Raw genomic sequence first — 16,126 nt, forward strand, 5'->3', positions numbered from 1 at the left:
AAAAAAAAAAAGTTTACAAGGCTGGGGGCCAAATCGCCACAGATACGGCAATGCGCACCCAGTCGAGCATACTCTACTACTAAAGTGTACAAAAATAAATTACTTTATCATACAAAGTATTTAAACTATACATGCATTTCTACTATGCAGTTTATTATCAAGAAAAGCTAAAAAAAATGGTTTAAAAAGCTACATTTTGTAGGCTTGGAACGCATTATTTCTTTTTCCATTCATTGCAATGGGAAACATCGATTTGGTTTTCAAACAATTCACTTCTTGAACCGTTTTCTGGAACGGACTGTGGTCGAGCACCGACGCATTACTGTAAATTACATTGGACTGAGTTGAGGAGATTCATCGCCGGATTGCCATGATCTTTCGGTATCCTGGTCGCAAAGTGCTACGTCCAAGTGAATTGAGGATCTTCACCCGGACAATCGCAGTGTTTTGCCACCATCTTGGATTTTGGTGCCACTTTTTCCCTGTTGGTGGCGGGCCAACATTTGACTTTTCTAATTCCTCATCTGAGCCTCCGATGGAAATTCGTCAAATTGTTTCCCACCCTCAGAGTCCAACCCAATCGAGTACAGACACTCGTGCCTGAATAGATTCTCGCATGAGCGGCGGAGGTTGACGTGAAAACAAAAGCGGCGTAAACGTGACGTGAACGTAATAATCTGATCCGGAGGTGCCGACGTCGCCTGCGGCCGCTCTTAATTCCGCGGCGGCGCGTCCTCGGTGAGGAGTAATCAGATTACCTCGGAGCGGACCAACACGCGCTCGCGCAAGGTCGACGTTAATGTTGTTTTTGTGCCGCCGCGCCGCAGATTTTCCCTCGCGCTGCAGAAGCCATAAATGAGTTCCCGTACCGAATATTTTACTCGGCGGACAAAGACAGCGCGGCTCCGACTCTGCCGCTGTCGCCTCCGGACGGTTCCGCTCGTACTCACTCTCGCCGTCGCCCATCTCGCCGTCGACATCCACGCGTCTTTCGTCCGTCTGCGTCTTGTAAATCGACACGAACGGCACGTCCGGCCCTAAAAAAAAAAAAAAAAAAAATGTACACATATCTATATCATGTTTACCGACAAGTCCCACCAATAATTCAAGTTGTCAAAGATTTTCCATAATTCGGTTCCAAAAAGCGTGGAAAGAGCATCTGGGACCTTTTAAGGATGAAATCGGCAAAAACAAATCAGCGGAGTGACGCTTTTAGCAAATTGGGAGCACAAGTCGCACTTCATCTCGTTATCGCCGCTCGCTCGGCCCGCCGCCACCGTGATGATGTCATGACTTTATCAAATCATATCCCAACCCCGAACCCCGCCGGGAGCGAGCCTGCCCCCCCGGACCTTTGTTCCTCCCGGCGGGCGGAGAGAAAATGCCCATGCTCGGCGCCGGCTGCAAAAAAAGATGATTTAATGGGCAACGCCGCGCAAATCTGACGGATCTGCACACAAGTCTGATATACTGTGTTTACATATGGTTGGATATCATATTTCCATCACGAGAGAGAGCGAGGATTGCAATATTTACCGAGCTAAACAAGGTAAACAAAATATTAGCCAGATTTCTCCCGATGATGCATGAAGAAATAATGAAGACCATTTTCATGTAATCCTCAAGCACACCATCATTAGAAATGTGACTATTAGACAAGAGAGGATACATTTCATTTTTAAAATACAAATTTCCGGCCTACAAGCCGCGACTTTTTTCCACACGCTTTATGTGGTGATGCGGCTAATTTGTGCATTTTTTTCGAACGGCCACAAGGGGGCACTCGAGCGGAAAAGGTAAAAGCGAGAGACCGCTGGAATGCATGTGCCGAGGAAGTGACTTTTACCACTCTGGCCCTGATAGAGCTCCGCTAGCGTGCTACTGTGCCATGACTCAGTGATTTTTACCGGTATGTTTTTTTTTAAAAAAAAAAAACAAAAAAAAACCCAACCCTGTTAGTGCGGCGCTAGCGTTTGCATTAGCACAGTGGCGCTAGCGTTAAAATCTCCGTGTCCCGTCTTTCTTTGTAAATATCTCATGTTTCAACGCGGGCACTTGCGGCTTTTACACAGCTGCGGCGTATGTATGTACCAAATGGTATTTCCTTTACAAATGTACCGGGTAAGGCTTAGGACCAGGTGCGCTGCGTAAGACGGGAATTACGGTAAATCGGAATTGGTTGTAAAAAGTCCGGATCGCGCGATTCGAAATGTTTGCGCCGAGGCGGGCACGGCGTCACCTTGGCATCGGAGCAGGAAGTAGCTCATGTTGCGGCAGAAGGAGCCGGCGACGTAGCCGCAGCCGGCGGGCAGGCCGCACGTCAGGCAGCGGCGGTTGAACGAGCCGAACGTGTCGGCGCTGACAGACACAAAAGCCACACAAGACTTTGAACAACTGCGCGAAAAGGCAACGTCGCCGTTTCTTCAGACGCAGACGGAACCTGTATAGATGCCGTCGCTTCGGGCCGTCTTCTGTACTCACGAAGTATCTGCGATTGGGGAAACAAGGACGAGATTCCGTCAAATCGGAGGCCACCGAGCGGACTTCAAAGTGTTCCCGATCGATTGGGGCCACGCCTCCTTCAGACTCTTTCCGTGGGTCCATCTTACGCGGGTTGATGCCGGCTAATCTTTTCGTTTCTTTTGACAGGGTGGTGGAAAAAGTCCCGGACTTTGCCCAAAACGTCAGATCCAAGAAAAAATGGCGGACTTCCTGTTCAATTCAGGGGATGGCGTGCTAAGATAAACGTCTCCGACTCACATGATTTGGCTTTCCTCGTTGTAGGCCAGGATCTCGGTGACGTCCCAGTCTCCGGACGTGATGGACTGAAGAGTGTCTGTGCTGGTGTTTGGCTGCACAGAGATTAAAAACAAAAATAATCCTAAAAATAAAGGAAACCATAAAATCGACCTAATATTGGAGGATCTGGACACATCAGGACCCGTAAAAATGGACAACGAGCAAGATTTTACGAGCGAGCAAAATCCTTCGCCTCTGTAAAGCGCGAGGAGCAAGTGAGTCATACCTGCGTGACGGACATGGAAATGTGGAAGAACTTCCCCCGGCCGCCTTGCGGGATGGCCCTCGTGAAAAACAGCTTCAGACCGTCTTTGGAAAACAGCGGCTCCTCCTTCTGAAAGACGCGCTCGTATGATCAGCGGCATTATTTTTGCGCACTTCCGCCGGCGGAGTCGCTCGCTCCGCAACCGACGCTGCTCACCTGCCTGTAGAGCCATCCGTCACTTTCGTCCTCGTGTTTCTGATGTTAGCCGCGGACATGTTGGGACGACACAACGCAGGAAAAACACCACATTTGGAAGATAGTACTACTTATAAATGCAATCAGTGTTGTTTTTCTGTTTTTTCAATACTTTCTCAGGTCAGAATTTAGAGCCGAGCGCATTCAGTTTTGCAACCCGCTACCTTCTGTTAGCTCGTCTCTGGCGTTTCCTTTCATAAGTCAGCATGAAGCTAGCGGGCTTTTGTTCCACAAAACTACGTGGTTTGGTTTGACGGTTGAATTGTGTCAGTTTTAGAGTAAACTACAGCTGGGAGTGACAAATAACACACGTCACTCGGAGAAGTGCGCGAGCAAGAGCGTCTTCTTTGTCGTCGGCCATTTCTCGACGGCGAGCGGGTGGGACCGGGTTCTAGGGGGCCCGATTTAGAAGGTTCCCTTTCATGATGTGTTCAAAGTATGTGAGAGGGGAAAAACGATAGATTTGCTCTCTCCAGGATCTGCATATTGCGGATCTTGTTGGGCCTGGAACGTATGTACTGCATGTAGCGCCACACAGTGGGGGAGGAGTGGGCCTGACTGACCTTGGTGCAGACCCCCGTTGTGGCCTCACACAGCGTCAGCACGGAGATGTTCTGGGCTCGGTTCAGCCAGTTGACGGCCAGTCTGGTGGTGGTGGCCCATTTCACCATGGTCACGTAGAACTCACTGAAACACACGCACAGAACCAACACCCTCGAGTACTTGGGATGGAATCCACGAGGCAAAATACACGACTGGCGAGTTATTACGGCCCAAAAATGTGGCGCCACTCAAACGCTACCGGTAATCAACGTCCTCGACGGGACTTGGAGTCATTTCAAGTCATTTTCTGCGGACATGTTGCTGTGATTCAATAAATTACAAGATGATCCAAAGAATTTAAAAATGGAAATGTACATATTTTGTGGTTCTGCATGAGCAAATTCACATAGTCGCAGATTTTCTTTCAATCCGACAACATCCAAAGTAGTGCTTTGGCGCAATCTTGTGGCATTACTTTATTGTATGTTGATGTGATTTGAGGAGCTTCGTTTGGTAAAAAAGCAGTGCTTTGCTGCCATTTTGTGGCGTCTGTATTATACGGACAGAATTTTCAGTTCAAATTTCAGAAGGCCAATTCTTAGCTCATTTCTGTATTACAAATCATTTGTATCGATTGTAATGTTAGAATCTAAATTCTTGGGATGGTGGATCTGCAAGAAGAAAAATGTCAGTTTTCATGTGCAGAATTCATATAAATACAGTCCATGAGCGTCACTTTTTGAATTGAACTACTGAAGAAAAAAAAAGAAAAAAAAAAAAAAGCCGTTTTTCACGCTGTTCCAGTTTATCGAGCTGCACTTGCACTCGAGATGTTTGTCCCAGCGGCGTTGCCGTATCCTAACCCCCGCACGAAACTTGCAGTTTTTCGACCTCACCTCAGCCTGGGGTCATCCGGTCTCCTCATCTCGATGGTGTGAAGCGGCCCGTTCAGGTTGACCACGTACAAAGTGATCAGCGGGTTTTCCTCGCCGGCCTGGACAAAAGCGAAACTGCGTTCGAGCTAAATATTACGTGGCGGTTCGTGGACAAACCATTCTCGGGGATTCAGTCGGAATGCGCTTGAAAAGCGATTCTTGAGCGTACGTCAGCGAGTTAGCGTCACTTGCGAGGGGTAAAATGGGAGAACCTTGGGATAGTGGTACTCCTTCCCAGTCGGGTAGGGCATGCCGGTGAACATGGGCAGCTCCATCTTGGGGACCAAAGTGTCGTTGATGGTTGCGTACGCCAACCTGGCGCCATCCGGGGACCACCAGTGGGCCACGTGGGAGCCGAAAATCTCCTCTGAAATAATACGGGGGGGACATCCGTGAACATTCGAAGGCCGCTTGATGACGCGGCTGCATGCCAACACGCTAACGCTCATGTCGTCCGGGAGCCGACAAGTCTTAAATGGTTATTTGTCGCCCAAATCAATCATTTGTGCACATTAAAGTTGCCGTCACACCGAGACCTCCGCCGAGGCTTAAATGTGTTCCGGATGTTGAATCGCACGAGTGAACCGCTAACTTGTTGGCAAACATTTGTGTTCAAGGGTCACATTTGCTTTTCAACATAAACAGATGGACACTTGTAGAAAAAGAAATGTTTACTTTTTGAACCTGCCTTCCGTTATTTGCTGAACAAATATTTAGCGAATGCTAACAATGCTAACAACAGAGCTACGAATGTGCGTCAACTGTCAGGGCCAAAATTTTTTTTACTCTCCCATTTCAGGCTGATATTGAGACAAAGTAGTTTTGCTTGTGCTGCCAATGATTGATGCTAACGCTAGCTAGATTGCACCAGGTGATAGCATAGCCTTTCCTGATAATTCGACCCCCCCCCTCCCCCAAGGGAAAAAAAAAAAGTTATTCCAATCATCATGAGTGTCACACAAGCATTTTCATCAAGTTTTGCACCCTGATGGAAAGACTTCATCAACCGCCAACCCCCCCCCCCCCCGGGACACAAGTTTGTTTGTCCTACATGCAAATACGCTACTAGCGCCGTCGTGTTTGAGTTAAACCCGGTTACATGTCATTTGTTTTTTATTTGCTCTCGACTGCCAGGTCCTTCTCCGCCCTGGGCGACAATGAATATAGAATCCATTTGTTTTGGAACTTTGTTTTGATGAAGTTTACTACTTGGTTAGATTTGGCTGGGGCTTTATTTGAACACAAGCCGCTTCAAACCAAGACTTCAGATTGTTCGCAGCTGACATTGGACGAAAGACACAGAGCCTGTTAGCATGGCAGGTTTTTGTGATGGGCACCTGGACAAGAAAACCATTTCACAACATTTTCCAGTATTTATGCGACCTATATAATCTTGACGTTTATTTTGCTTTCAAGCAGAACCCCTGACGGTTTTTGTGCTGACACTAACCGCTATTTTGAAGTGTTCATAATTCCTCGCGTTTTGTCTCAGGCCGCGCTTTCAGCTAACAGCGTGAAAAGCTGTCACCGCCGGGCTTGGCTCGAGGTATGAGCGGCGCCGTGTTCTTGCCGAGCGCACCTTTTGAAATCTGCCTTGCTTTTGTTCTTCCCCCGGTGAATGGGTTCGACGACCACAGCGGGGAAAGCGAGCGCAATGACACGATGAATGGACCTAGGATGGAACCCTGAGGGACTCAATTACGCGTGTACATGTACTAATTGTTTACCACATACAATGCTGCTCAGCGGTTGAGGGCTGAATGCGGTATCGACGGTATGTATTCGTGTCCACTTATACACGACTGGAGATCGCATTTTCCGTGATTGGGCGCCGTGGTCGCGTGTGAAGTTTGCGACGCGGCGAGCAATCACCCCGCGCTCATTTCGCATCATCAGCTCGAGCTTCGCCACGGCTTCCACTTGACTCCCGCCAAAGAGCGAAGCGGCAATCTCGGGCTAATTGCTTCTCTTCGAACGTCGCCCGGCGTTCGTGACCCCGATCGCGCCTTCCGCCTCCTCCGCGTTTTTTTTTTTTTTTTTTTTTTTTGCTCGAGGGCACTTCAGCGAGAAGAGGTTCAACCTTGACGGCTGTTAACGGGCCTCCCCGGCTTCAAGGTGAGCGTCCGCGGCCGCCTAACCAACGCCGGCTGGCGACGCGTTCGGGAAAACATCCAATAATCGTCGCCCCCAAATGCCGCTCGACTCGTTTCGGGCAATTAGCCGCGGTACGATTGCGCATTCAAACGAGATACCCGCTGCTCGCTTGCGGTGTTCAGCAGAGGGCACTAGTGCCACGTGGAAGATTTTTGTGTGCGCCTGTATTTATTAGTTTAACTGCTTGAGATGATATTGAAATGAAGTCGAGTCAAGCTCCCGTAATTACAACATCTGGCTTAATTTGCAATCATTTTTCCTATTCATAAACGACACTGAAACCCTCCGCGAGCGCAGGAGACGCTCTGGGCTGCCTCGCCAACGAGAGCAGCTGGCGAAAAGTACGATTCGCTCTTTTCTTCCTTAATCCGGCGCGATGAGGATTCACGCTCCCGAGAGGCCTGCGATATGGATTGCATTTATTTATCCATTCCCCCCCCCCCCCATAGCATTGGGGATGAGCCATAGGGGGAAAAAAACCAGTGGATGTAAGGTTAATTAAAATGTATTTATTACCTTTTGAAAGTATATCATTCAAAAAAATATTGGTACGTTGTAAGCAATAAAATCAAATTACTATAAAAACATTTTAAATATTTTATAACGTTTATTAAATATAATCAAAAATGCATTTAGTGGACAAAGTAATTAACTGAAATAAGCATACATATTGGACATATTTTAATTTATTTGATCAAATAACTGTTTCATTGATTTAATGCAAATAATAGAATCAAAGCATGACGGACAGAAGTGATTCCAAAATAATAATTTGTAAATGTATGGAGCATATGTAATAAATTATATTGAATATAATTGCCTTTTAAATTATGTTTATTAAATATAAAAATAGTGTATATACAAAATAAAATGATTTGATGCATACCTTTGAATTAGTTATGAATTTGTTCATTTAATAAGGGTGAATAAAAAATAAAAGTATTCAAATTAAAGAGGTTATATATACTGTGCTTTTAACATTCATGTTATGATAATACCTCGTTTTGAGTAAATAAGCAGATGAAATAAATAAAATAACTTTTTTACATTATATTTTGAATTATACATTAAAATTAAATGAATTTAATCTAAAAATTGGAATGATGATGATTGTTATTCATTAATCCTCTATTAATTAATTTAAGATTAATAGGTTTTTTTTCCGTTTTTTTTTTTAACGTCACCTATGAATGACCTTTGCCATTTCTTTGTTTCAAAAAACAAAACAAAACAAAAAAAAAACAAAACAAAAAAAAAATCAATGGTGCCCGCCCCCCGCTTAGCTTTGTTTGTTTGACAGCGTCGGGAAATCTCCACATTGGAGACGCTTTTGCGGGATTGGTCGGCGATGCGGCAGCCTCGGCCTCGGCGCCAGCGCGCTCTTGACCGTCTTCTCATGTCAATTTATTAAAGATTCGCTCCCCCCGACCCCCCGACCCCTTTTCCCTTTCCTTCCTTGCGCCGCCGGCCCTCTTCAAAGGGAGAAAATCTGGAGTTGACATCTTTACTCGATGGTCCTTATTGCACCCTCAGGAACACAAATACCTGCCGGCCAAAAGTGACTCAAATCAAAGCCTCGGCGGGTGGTGCTCCCCCTTTCCTCCTTCTTCTTCTTTTATCAGGGCTCAGCAGAAGATGAGAGGCCTTCAGGGACATAATTCAAAATTACCTCTCACACACTACTGAAATGCTCTCATACACACCAATGAAACAAATTTCACGACCGAAAAACTTGCAAGACCGTTTGACTATTAAGTGTGAGAGCAATCTAGTTGTGCGTGTGTGTCTGTGTGTGAGAACCCTGCAAAATTCTGTCGTATGCATGAGAGCGATTTACCAGTATGTGCGCGAGTAGGAAAAACAAAATCCGGAGTGCGTGTGTGAGACATTTATTGGGGTGGACGACAACATTTGAGTAATATGTGAGAGTGTTTCAGTGGTGTGTATGAGAGTGTGTGTGTGTGTGTGTGTGTGTGTGTGTGTGCTTCAGTATTGTAAGTGTGAGAACATTTTTGTAACGCGGCTGTTTCCGTTTTCCGTGTAGTCTACATGAGAAAGATTTCATATTTGTGTGTTATGTGAGAGGTAATCATGAATTCTGTCCCCAACGGCCCCCGATTAGGAGACCCCCCCTCTCCAACTCTCACGATATGCTTTCCTATTTGCAGTTTCCACCTTCCACACGCGGGTGGATTAAGGAAGCGATGCGAAATCTTGAGGATATTCAAGCGCCGGGAGATTATTTTCCAACTTTTTTCCACACCCGGGCTTTGGGCATCAATTCTCATTTCAATTTCAATTCTCTCATCTTAAAACTTCCTTTGTCCTCAAACTAAGCCTTCACTTGACCTTGGACACCCCCCCCTCCTCCCCCCGGAGGCGTCTGAGTCTTCAGTGAGGAAAATAAACCTCGGCTGAGCGCGAATACACAAACGGTGAAGCGACTTTATTAGGTAATAATGCTGAACGACGTTCTTCGAGTCCTGACCCAAAGAACAAGATTCCAGACACAATGAGTTTCCTCCGCACGGTGTCCGGGCTCTCCCTTAGAGATAGGGTGAGAAGCTCGGTCATCAGGGAGGGGCTCAGTGTCGAGCCGCTGCTCCTCCGCATTGAGAGGAGCCAGATGAGGTGGCTTGGGGGGCATCTGATCCGGATGCCTCCCGGACTCCTCCCTGGTGAGGTCTTGCGGCCACGTCCCGCCGGAAAGAGACCCCGAGGACGACCCAGGACGACGCTGGAGAGACTACGTCTCTCGGCTGGCTCGGGAACGCTGGAGCTGGAGGAAGTGGCTGGGGAAAGGGAAGTCTGGGTATCCCTGCTGAAGCTACTTCCCCCGGAAAAGCGGTAGATAATGGATGGATGGATGGATGGATGCACGGACAGACGTTCTTCGGTCTAAATAGCCTTTCCATTGAAGATCTCAATGATGCGAAGACACCAGGACGAAATGACTTCCTTTGCCTCCGCTACACAAGTCCTGCCTTTAAACCATGTTTGAAACATATACTTCAGCAACTGTACGTGTACTGAAATATGGAGGTAAACATAATTCAAATCCTGGTACCACATATTTACTTCCATACTGAAACCCCATTTTGAAATTCAACGTTGAAACCCAAACCTTAGCACCAGCGTTCATTTAACATGAAAGGACCTAGGACGGAACCCTGGGGGACTCCACAATGTTAACAATAAGTGCAGCCCATGAAACAGTAATTCTTTGTTGCGTGTGTGGTTTAATTCACACCCTTCTGGTACATTCTGGTGAAATTGAGCAGAATAAACAAATATTCAGCACATGACTTGCCTCAAAGCCAAACACCGACATCGCATTCTCTGCCGTCTCTCGGGGTAAAAACGAGCGCTAAACGCAGCAACACGGCGCAGCCGCCGAGCGACTGCCGCGCACGCCGAGGGTTCGACCGAACGCCGCCACGAAAGCGCATTCTCGCTTAGCTTTTAAATGTCAGCTCGTTGGAGGAATGACAAGCGGCGTCGACGCAAAAGTGTCAGGAGACGAATCCCGGCGCCGAACGGAACCTTTGCGCGGTGGCCTTCAATTACTGTACATTCAATTACGTCACCGCAGTGCCGCCGTCGCCTTTTGCTACTCGCGCGCTAGTTTGTCTCGAGCTTCTGACCGCCGTTCACCCCCAACCGACGCCGTCCGTACAAATTCATTTTGCGGGATCCTATCGCGGCAGCCCCGTTCCATTGTTATTGCGTACGTTTTGGTGCACTTGTACTTCGGCGAGTACTCGCGCCGCCCCCGGCGCAGCGGCGTGGGCTTCCTGCGGCATCGGCGCTTAATTATTGCAAATGAAGTCATGTAGAACAGTCGGCCTTTTCCACGGGGGATGTAAATTGACAGATTCCATCTTAATTTACCTTCACGGAATAGACGGGTACGCGGCTGAATACTAAGCCGGGCGGAGGACGCGGGAAAGTCAACCAGAATTTGGTCCTGTGGGTTCTCATATCGTCATTTGAAAAATGTCTCTCGTCGTAGCCAATCGAGGGCTGACCTTCGTACAGCCAATCGCCGAGGCCGTTGAAGACGACGCCCTCCTTGCCCGAGGACACCAGGCGGATGGAGCGGCTCGCCACCGTGGAGCGGTAGTAGATGTTGTTCTCGAAAATGAAGATCTGAAAGAAAGCAGAACACGCATGAGCACCTCAGGCGATGGAAGACAAGGTTCAGCCTCCCTGCCTGGTTGAGGGTTTGAAGCCGCTTCGGGGGTGCTGCTTTTTTGCCACATTTGCCACCTTCATTTGAGCCACTCAGTCTTGATCTGATCCATGACTGGAACCTTAACTGGAAAGCCTTATTTGAATTCTCGAGCCCGTTTCAAACCCTGATTTGTAACCCCAAGTTAAAAACTGCTCTGAAACCCCGACTTGAAACCTTCATCCTGGCTCTGAACAACATTTTCAAACCCGAACCCAGACTCGGAGCTCTACTTTCAAAAACCTATTTTCAAACACCAAGCTGGACTTAGCACCCTCTCCCTTGTCTGAAACTCGATCTTGAAACACAAACCTGGTCTTGAAATTGTAATTTCAAACCCTAACCCGAGTTTGAAGCCCTACTTTCAAATCCGAGCCAGTTTCAAACCCTCATTTGAAATAGTAAAACCATAATTTCGAACCCTAACACAGTCTTGAAAGGCCAAATTTGAAACAATAACCTGGTTTTGAACGGCTGCTTTCACACCGGAACACTCGTTTAAAATCCTAACCTTAACACTAAACCCCAAACCGGTCTTGAAATTGTAATTTCAGACCCTAACTCAGGTTTGAATCCCAACTTTCAAATCCGAGCCATTTTCAAACCCTCATTTGAAATAGTAAAACCATAATTTCGAACCCTAACACAGTCTTGAAAGGCCAAATTTGAAACAATAACCTGGTTTTGAACGGCTGCTTTCACACCGGAACACTCGTTTAAAATCCTAACCTTAACACTAAACCCCAAACCGGTCTTGAAATTGTAATTTCAGACCCTACTCAGGTTTGAATCCCAACTTTCAAATCCGAGCCATTTTCAAACCCTCATTTGAAATAGTAAAACCATAATTTCGAACCCTAACACAGTCTTGAAAGGCCAAATTTGAAACAATAACCTGGTTTTGAACGGCTGCTTTCACACCGGAACACTCGTTTAAAATCCTAACCTTAACACTAAACCCCAACCGGTCTTGAAATTGTAATTTCAGACCCTAACTCAGGTTTGAATCCCAACTTTCAAATCCGAGCCATTTTCAAACCCTCATTTGAAATAGTAAAACCATAATTTCGAACCATAACACAGTCTTGAAAGGCCAAATTTGAAACAATAACCTGCTTTTGAACGGCTGCTTTTACACCGGAACACTTGTTTAAAATCCCAACCTTAACACTAAACCCCAAACCGGTCTTGAAATTGTAATTTCAAACCCTAACTCAGGTTTGAATCCCAACTTTCAAATCCGAGCCAGTTTCAAACCCTCATTTGAAATAGTAAAACCATAATTTCGAACCTTAACACAGTCTTGAAAGGCCAAATTTGAAACAATAACCTGCTTTTGAACGGCTGCTTTTACACCGGAACACGCGTTTAAAATCCCAACCTTAACCCTAACCCTAACCTCAAACGTATCTAAAAACAAACACTTGAAACCTGCGCTCGGAACACAAATTGAAAATCTTCTGAACTTTTGTGTTCTGCCTCAGCGGGCAAACGAAGGAAATGCGGCAAACGGGCCGAGCATCTCGTCCCGTTTGCCGGCTTGAGTTATGGCGCCGTCTCGGCCCGACAATGCTCGCAGGCGCGGAATACCGTCCAAATCTCCTCCCACCTCGTGTTTGCCGCCTTATCTCAAATTGAGAGTAAATCCCTCCCCCCCCATCCCCCACCCCCCTTTTCCACTTGCTCGCGTCTCCCGTAAATAAAAGTTGAAATCCGTGCGGCGATCTCCGGTGTCAAGCGGGTTAAAGGCGCCTTGCTCATGCGTGCCGGGAGCGATGTCGAGGTGGATCCTCGCCTGTGATACGGTGACCGGCGCGCCACCTGGGTCCCCCCGCTAATGATAACGCGCCTTGGCCTGCATGCGGATAAGCAAACAGGGGGGGGGGGCTTTTCATCACTGCCCCCCCTCCCCCTCCGCCCAACCGCTTCATTAAATGTTGTTTGGCCTTGGCGGAGGTCATCCTGCACCGTAAGATAGAAAATATGAAGCATTTCCATAACAATACGGCATAATGATCCAATTCTAAATATAATTCATGTTCCACAACAATATGTTGCATCAAGGATTTAAAGTGTTCCCGCGAGTATTGACTATTTTTGGATTCACCTCATATCCTCATCATCCTTCCTTCCATTGCTAGTAATAAACATAATAATAAAATAGTGCTTTGACGCCGTCTCGGCACCAAGGAAGTCTTCTTGGCTTTATTCGAGCAAAAGTACGACGTCGCCAGCATCTTTGGGCATTTTGGTAGCCGGGTATTCCGCTGAAGCCATATTGTGGGATCTCTGTCACAAGGAACTATGTCGGAGTGAACTCACCAAGTAGTTTTCATTAAGACAAGGCATCAAATAAATACTACAACACTATACTACTCTCCCCAATTCTTCATTACTTCCAAAAAGCAACCCTATTTGATGTATTTAGGCCAGGGCTACAGCAATAAAATTGTGCAAAACGGTATTGTATACTGTAAATATGAATAATGATGATGGCTAAGACGCACAACACTTAGTACAAGGCACGTCCGTCCCTCCGTCAGTGAGGAGGCGTGCGACGAGGACGTTGGCGTTCCTGCGAAGTGCTGATGGAGTCTTTTCCGGGTGGCGGCGAACGGAGAAAAAGACCTGACCCCCTTTTCGGGCTCAATCGGGCAGACCTCGAATTTCACTCTCTCGGCGCTCTTCGTCCTCCGCTAGCAGCGCCTCAATAAAATATGAGACGCGGACGCGTGGCGGTCGTCGTACGCGGGGGAGGATTCGACAAAGGAGCGCAGTCAAAGTGCATCGTGGGAGATTGTAGGTGCTCCTGATTTGCAAATGTCGACCTTTTAGTCCGTCACGAAGGTGAAGCACTCCGGATCAGGACTTCAAATTCAGATTTTAAACCTCGGTTGGGCTTCCAAGCCAGGGTTTCATTCTTGGAATTTGAAGCCTGGGCAATCTTTAGATTCAGGTTTCAAATCAGGGTTAGAGTTTTACAGCACGATTATGGTTTTAACTCAGGGTTTGGGTTTCAAGTGAGGGTTAGCTTTTCAAATTAGGGTTTGAAACCTGGGGTGGGATTTAAAACTAAGGGGAGGGTTTCAATTTTGTGTCGCATGCCAAAGTTAGGGTTCCAAATTTAGGTACCCTGGGTTTAGTTCGGGTTTTAATCCAGGACTCGGGCTTTAAAAAATGAGTTTAAAACCTGTCTTTAGAATGATGGTTAGGATTTCAGGTCAGGGCTCCAAACCAGTTTTAACTTAAGGTTTGAGCACTGGGGCAGGGTTTCAAATGATGTTTTTAAGGCTGGGGTGGGGTCTGAAATTAGGATTTGAAATTAAAGTTTCTAACCTGACGTTAAGGATTCAAGTGAATGTTAAGGTTCGAAACCCACGTTTTCATCCCAATTGTCCACACACGTTTTCGGCATGACTCTCGGTTCCTCCCTCCCTCCCTCCCCCCCAAAAAAGAAAGAAAAAACAAAAAGGTCCTGACAAATGTCAGCCATCTCGAGGCCAAACCTAATCTATCCCGCGTGCTAATTAATGCAGCGACGAGATAACAGGTAATTAATAGCATTGCGCTGCAGGATGTCATCAGTTTCGCAGACTGAAGCTCATTACGTTCCACGGAGGCTCGAAGACGCCTGAAGTTTGTTTACCTGGAAAAGTCGAGTCGGACTTGGGAAAACGCTCCGGCAACTAACAGCCATTTAAGAACAACCAAAAACAAAAAGCTCCAGAGGAGTCTTTCAGGACCGCATCAGGAATTGTGCAGCACTCCGTCGTAAAGCGTCAGACTTTACGAGCGTGCCAGCAACTAAAGAGGATTCTTCAAGCGTTTGGCTCGGCGTCGTCAATCCTCGGAAGATCGACCTTCCGAAGAGCCCCATCGCCATCCATTTTCGACAGTGCTTACGATCCTCATTAGGGTCGGAGCCTCTCCCAGACCAGGTTGAACAACAAGCGGGAGTACACAAAAGTCTTCAATCAACGTTTGAGAACCATCGTGTCATTGGACCTTGGGACTTAGAGTATTTCATTCGCTAACCGAGCCAAAAGGAGATTCCCGCAATTGCTTTTGGGGGTCACATGCGCTGGAACCTCGATCAAAGATTCCGGGAGGAGGCGGAACGCGGTCCTTACCAGTTGCTGGCCCTGCGGCCCCCAGCCGGCGTACTGCAGCTGAGCGTTGCGCACCTCGGGCGGGTTCAGGTTCCACGTCTCACTGCGGGGGGCGAAAACAGACGTTTGACCAGGAATTTATACGAGGAATGGTTTACGAATCGCTCCGGTTCTTGCGTGGTTGATGTTTTTAATTTTTGCTGTCAAATATTTTACTCCAGAGCGAACTTTAGACACTCTGCCGCTAGGGGGCAGCAACGAGCCTCGCAACTTCTGACCGGTGTCAATCCGCGTGGTTATCTTGTCGTTAAAAGTTTGGCGTGTTTTGCGCTCCCATTTTCTCTGTTCCGAAATCATGGAAAAAAACCGAGTAATGGACGAGTACAGGAGGTAGTACCTCTACGATATGTACTACGTTGAATAGGAATCAGCCATGAAATCATTTTTAAGCTGCGGAAGTCTGTCTATAAAAAGATGGAGAAGCTGCTGAAAATGAGGAAAAGCATAATGGGAAAGGTAAGTCGGTGACAAAGCCAAGAACACGATTGGTCGATTGGTTCCCGACGGGGACGCGATTGGAGCGTTGAAGACGAATCGAACGCCGGCGACTTACGGTGTCTCCAAGCTGCAGATGATGTAGAAGGCCGTGTAGGAGTACTGGTACACCTGGAAGGAGGATGAAGAATAAAACTGGTTTCTGCCAGACCCAAATTGAGGGCGGCAGCTGGCAACTAAATCATCTAACTTTGCGGCTATGAGCAGCGTCACACATTTTCAACTGGGACAAGAACTCTGAACTTTTTGAGGACGTGTGTGTGTGTGTTTGGTCTGCTGTCAAGTCTTATTAACGGGAGCAAAAGGAGTCCCAGCTAAGTGGGTTCGGACTTATGGAAGG

General features: G+C 47.0%; 1 protein-coding gene across 3 annotated transcripts in view; it reads right to left on the minus strand.

Annotated features, from left to right (window-relative positions):
* The window catches only part of LOC133492653 (dipeptidyl aminopeptidase-like protein 6), an 85,493-nt gene that overhangs the window by 5,649 nt on the left and 63,718 nt on the right, over positions 1 to 16,126 (minus strand). For 2 of the 3 annotated variants that reach the window (XM_061805147.1, XM_061805145.1), the window contains exons 6-17: positions 15,845 to 15,897; positions 15,253 to 15,334; positions 10,920 to 11,040; positions 4,950 to 5,104; positions 4,699 to 4,796; positions 3,823 to 3,946; positions 3,221 to 3,259; positions 3,026 to 3,133; positions 2,761 to 2,852; positions 2,441 to 2,488; positions 2,240 to 2,358; positions 951 to 1,037 (exon numbers count right to left, since the gene is read on the minus strand). In XM_061805147.1, the coding sequence (XP_061661131.1) occupies positions 951 to 1,037; positions 2,240 to 2,358; positions 2,441 to 2,488; positions 2,761 to 2,852; positions 3,026 to 3,133; positions 3,221 to 3,259; positions 3,823 to 3,946; positions 4,699 to 4,796; positions 4,950 to 5,104; positions 10,920 to 11,040; positions 15,253 to 15,334; positions 15,845 to 15,897 (1,126 nt within the window). The remainder of the gene's footprint in view (positions 1 to 950; positions 1,038 to 2,239; positions 2,359 to 2,440; positions 2,489 to 2,760; positions 2,853 to 3,025; positions 3,134 to 3,220; positions 3,260 to 3,822; positions 3,947 to 4,698; positions 4,797 to 4,949; positions 5,105 to 10,919; positions 11,041 to 15,252; positions 15,335 to 15,844; positions 15,898 to 16,126) is intronic. The other variant, XM_061805146.1, reaches the window with a different exon arrangement.

The sequence above is a fragment of the Syngnathoides biaculeatus genome, chromosome 19 (genome assembly GCF_019802595.1).
Source record: "Syngnathoides biaculeatus isolate LvHL_M chromosome 19, ASM1980259v1, whole genome shotgun sequence".
Lineage (NCBI taxonomy): Eukaryota > Metazoa > Chordata > Actinopteri > Syngnathiformes > Syngnathidae > Syngnathoides > Syngnathoides biaculeatus.